Source organism: Colobus angolensis, unplaced genomic scaffold, assembly GCF_000951035.1.
Source record: "Colobus angolensis palliatus isolate OR3802 unplaced genomic scaffold, Cang.pa_1.0 Scaffold55, whole genome shotgun sequence".
NCBI lineage: Eukaryota > Metazoa > Chordata > Mammalia > Primates > Cercopithecidae > Colobus > Colobus angolensis.
This window is the reverse complement of record NW_012119043.1, coordinates 616,227-620,146: the sequence shown is the minus strand read 5'-3', so window position 1 is coordinate 620,146 and position 3,920 is coordinate 616,227. Positions and strand designations below refer to the sequence as shown.

The following is a 3,920-nucleotide window of genomic DNA, read 5'->3' as shown; positions in this document are numbered from 1 at the left end:
TGTTAGCCAGGATGGTCTTGATCTCCTGACCTCGTGATCTGCCCACCTCGGCCTCCCAAAGTGCTGGGATTACAGGCGTGAGCCACCGCGCCTGGCCAAGAGCCTGATGATTCTTATTAAAGAGACTGAGTCATACGCACTGCCGTCCAGTTTTAGAACGTTTCCATCATCCCCAAAAGATCCCGAGTGCCCCTTTGCAGTTAATCCATTTCTACCTCGGATACCACAGCCCCAGGCAACAGCTGATCTGCTTCCGGCCTCTGTAGCAGAGGTCTGCAAACTACTGTCACGGCCAGATCCAGCTGGCTGCCTGTTTTTGTAAACTGTTTTATTGGAACACTGCCACGCCCATTCATTGATGTATAGTCTGTGGCTGCCTTCTTGCAACAACTGCAGAGTTGAGTTGTGACTAAGACTGTTGATCACTGAAATCCTAGAATATTTACTACCTTGCCCTTTGCAGCTGTTTACCGGCCTCTCCTCTATGGAGGGCCTCTTCTGTGCATCTCACGTAAACGGAATCACACAATACATGGTCTTTGGAATCTGGCATCTTTCGTGTAGCATGTTGTTTTAGAGATACATCTGTGTGGCAGCTTGTATAACAAGTCTGTGCTCACCTAGTCTCAAATCTCTTTGAAGTAGGTTTTAAAACAACCCATTTTATAGCTATGAAAACTGAGACTCCTGCGAGGTTAGGAACTTACCCATTGTTATGGCAGGGCCAGAATCAGAACCCAGGTCTATAAGAGCCTGTGTTTGGGTTTGTCTGTTTTTTTAGAGACAGGGTCTCTCTCTGTCGCCCAGGCTCGAGTGTGGTGGTGCAATCATAGCACACGGCAGTCTCAAATTCCTGGGCTCAAGAGATCCTCTATCTCAACCTCCCTGGTAGCTGGGACTATAGCCACACACCACCATGCCCAGCTGATTTCTTTATGTTTTGTGGAGTTTGGATTTTGCTGTATTGCCCAGGCTGGTCTTGAACTCCTAGCCTCAAGTGATCCTCCCACCTTGGCCTCCCAAAGTGCTGAGATTACAGGCGTGAACCAATGTGCCTGGCTTCATGTTTGATTTTTTGATGCTTTGTACCCATGAGGGAGCTAGCCCAAGTTGGTGATGCTTACAAAGCGGTGAACCCTTTGCTGCTGCTAGGACTTTCCAAATAGAAGCTGGACCAGGGTTTTGTAGGCAAGTCCGTAGCCTCATTGTGGCTGCAGCTGTTCAGAGCCCTGCCTGCTTGAGCAGCCCTCCCGGGAAACTGCTGGTGGAAGCTGAGCTCCAGCAGCCCTGGAACCTGCCCTAGAGGCACCAGGTGCCCTTCTGCCTCAGAGGTGCTGGTGTGGGGAGAAATGGCCAGGCGAGGCTCTGGCTGCTGCCCTGCCTTCAGGGGCTCCTTGAGCCTCTCAGCTCAGGGCCACTCTTGCCCTTGTACCCAGCGGCCAGCAGGGCAGAGGGTGAGCAACTTCTGGGCGCGTTTCTGGTGTCCAGGCTGCGGGGTGGCAGCTGGGGCCTGCTCCGGTGGGGAGAGGCAGCAGCATGTCATGCTGAGCGGCACAGGTTCTAAAGCCAGCCCTGTCTCTCAGCTGTGTGACTTGGAGCAGTTACCCACCCTGTCCGGGTTTTGGTGTCCCCATCCTCCAGTGGGGGATGCTGCCGCAGCACCACCTGCTGCATCCTTATGAGGATTCAGTGAGGTCCCTGCATGTCAGCCCTTGGGTACCTGCGGTGCCGGCACACGCTGAGCACTCAGAGTACTTGATTACATCATCACATCTCATGCCCGAGATGCCAGCCCACCTGTGCCAGCTACTACACCTGCCCAGGGACCTACTTTGCCCTGCAGGGCCCAGCAAGCACACCCCAGAGTGAGGGCAGCAGGGGTTCTGTGGCTTTAGGCCCAGGACTGTTGTGGTCCTGCCAGCTGGGATTCCAGGCCAAGGCTATCCCAAGGCGTGTCCCATCTTTTCCCTGTTTCCGGCGGCCAGGAGGAAGACAGTCCTGCTCAGCCCTGTTGGGAGGCAGATAGCAGTGGGTGGTCGCTGTGCTCCCAGCTCTGGTGATGCCTCTCGTCCTGTTCACGCCCCGAACCCCTGCCACCGTCCATGCCTAGTCTCTACCTCCCCAGCCACCCACTGCATTTCCCTCTGGTGTCTGGCTCACTTTGTGCACCGCACCTACTCCTCCCCACCTCCGGAGCTGAGCCGTTCAAGTTCTTATTTAATTTTTTTGAGACAAGGTCTTGCTCTGTCGCCCAGGCTGGAATTCAGTGGTGTGATCTCTGCTCACTCCAACTTCTGCCTCCTGAGCTCAAGCAATTCTCCTGCCTTAGCCTCCTGAGTAGCTGGGACTATAGGCGCCCGCCACCACACCCAACTAATTTTTATATTTTTTGTAGAGACAGAGTTTCACCATGTTGCCCAGGCTGGTCTCAAACTCTTGAGCCCGAGTGATCCGCCCACCTTAGCTTCCCAGTGTTGGTATTACAGGCGTGAGCCACCATGCCTGGCCACCATGCAGGTTCTTTGGTTGCAAAGAACTAAAGCCAACTCCAGTTTGCTTAACCAAAAAGCAATTTATTAGGTGACTCCTGGGGACGTTCCACCACTGAAGGAGCAGCGGGCTGTGCTGCCCTAGGAAGGGTCGGGCTGGGCGGCTGCATTCCTGCATGTGCCTGGTGACGCAAGGGGCTTCCTGCCCATTTCATGCCAACCTCCTGATGCCAGAGCCCTTGGCCACCCTGGCTCAGTAGGGCCCTCAGGGACATATGTCACAGGAGGGGCCTGTGGCGTGTGCCCCCATGGTGTCCAGAGGGGCATTGTCGACTTGCAGCCTGTTTCTGTGTGCACGCAAAGTGTCACTTCAGAAGCCCTAGGCTTTGCTTCCTACTGGATTGGAAACAGGACATTCCGGTGAGTTCAGCCATTCCTCTCCCACAGACCTGGTCACCGATTTCGACTTCTCGCCCTTTGATGACTTCCTCCTGGCCACAGGCTCGGCCGACAGGACGGTGAGTGGAGCCAGTTGGAAGAGCTGCTCTATGTCCCAGCCTGTAGTCCAGGGCTTCTGAGCCCCACCCCCATCCCCACAGGGCTCTGCTGCCTTCCAGTCCAGCCCTGCCACACTCCCCCAGGGCTGCAGGGCTGGTCTGAATTCCTGGCCCCACAGGGCTTGCTTGGAGCCGTGGCTGTGACCTGACCTGGAGCCCAAGGACAGCAGGCGGCGAGGCTGCCAGAAACCGCAGAGCCACTTCCCCGACTCTCGGACCATGCCCTGTGGTCCTGGAGCTGAGATTCCCTCCCTCCTTTCTCAGATGTGGGGTGTGCAGCCCCTGGCCCAAGCCAGCTGAGGCGGGTGGGCACCCCCCCATCGACAGATCAATGGTGTGGTCTCTTGGAGCAACCTGCTTCCAACACGGGACCTCACTGGGGCCACGGCAGCTGACTCAAGGTATTGAGGCCCTCAACCCTGTGCTCATGGACTTGCTCTTTCCTGCAGGTAAAACTCTGGCGGCTGCCAGGGCCCGGCCAGGCCCTGCCCTCAGCACCCGGGGTGGTGCTGGGCCCCGAGGACCTCCCAGTGGAGGTGCTGCAGTTCCACCCCGCCTCTGACGGCGTTCTGCTGAGCGCAGGAGGCACCAGTGTGAAGGTCTGGGATGCAGCCGAGCAGCAGCCTCTGACAGGTACGGGCCACCCTGGCCTGCCCTTCCCAGGGCCGTCCAACTCTGGATAGCACTCCGTTTCTTTGCTGGCGTGTGTAGTAACATAAATGTAAAAACAGATACCAAAGTTTTACACTTACATAGTATAAAAGTTTTAAGATTCTTTTTTTTATTTTTTTTGGGACGGAGTCTCGCTCTGTGTCGCCCGGGCTGGAGTGCGGTGGCCGGATCTCAGCTCACTGCAGGCTCCGCCTCCCGGGTT

The 3,920-nt window shown here is 56.2% G+C and overlaps 1 protein-coding gene across 1 annotated transcript in view; it reads left to right on the top strand.

Annotated features, from left to right (window-relative positions):
- LOC105525628 (mitochondrial import inner membrane translocase subunit TIM16) overlaps window positions 1–3,920 on the top strand; it is an 83,682-nt gene that overhangs the window by 5,656 nt on the left and 74,106 nt on the right. The window contains exons 4-5 of the mRNA XM_011961314.1: window positions 2,937–3,007; window positions 3,496–3,679. Of these exons, the coding sequence (XP_011816704.1) occupies window positions 2,937–3,007; window positions 3,496–3,679 (255 nt within the window). The remainder of the gene's footprint in view (window positions 1–2,936; window positions 3,008–3,495; window positions 3,680–3,920) is intronic.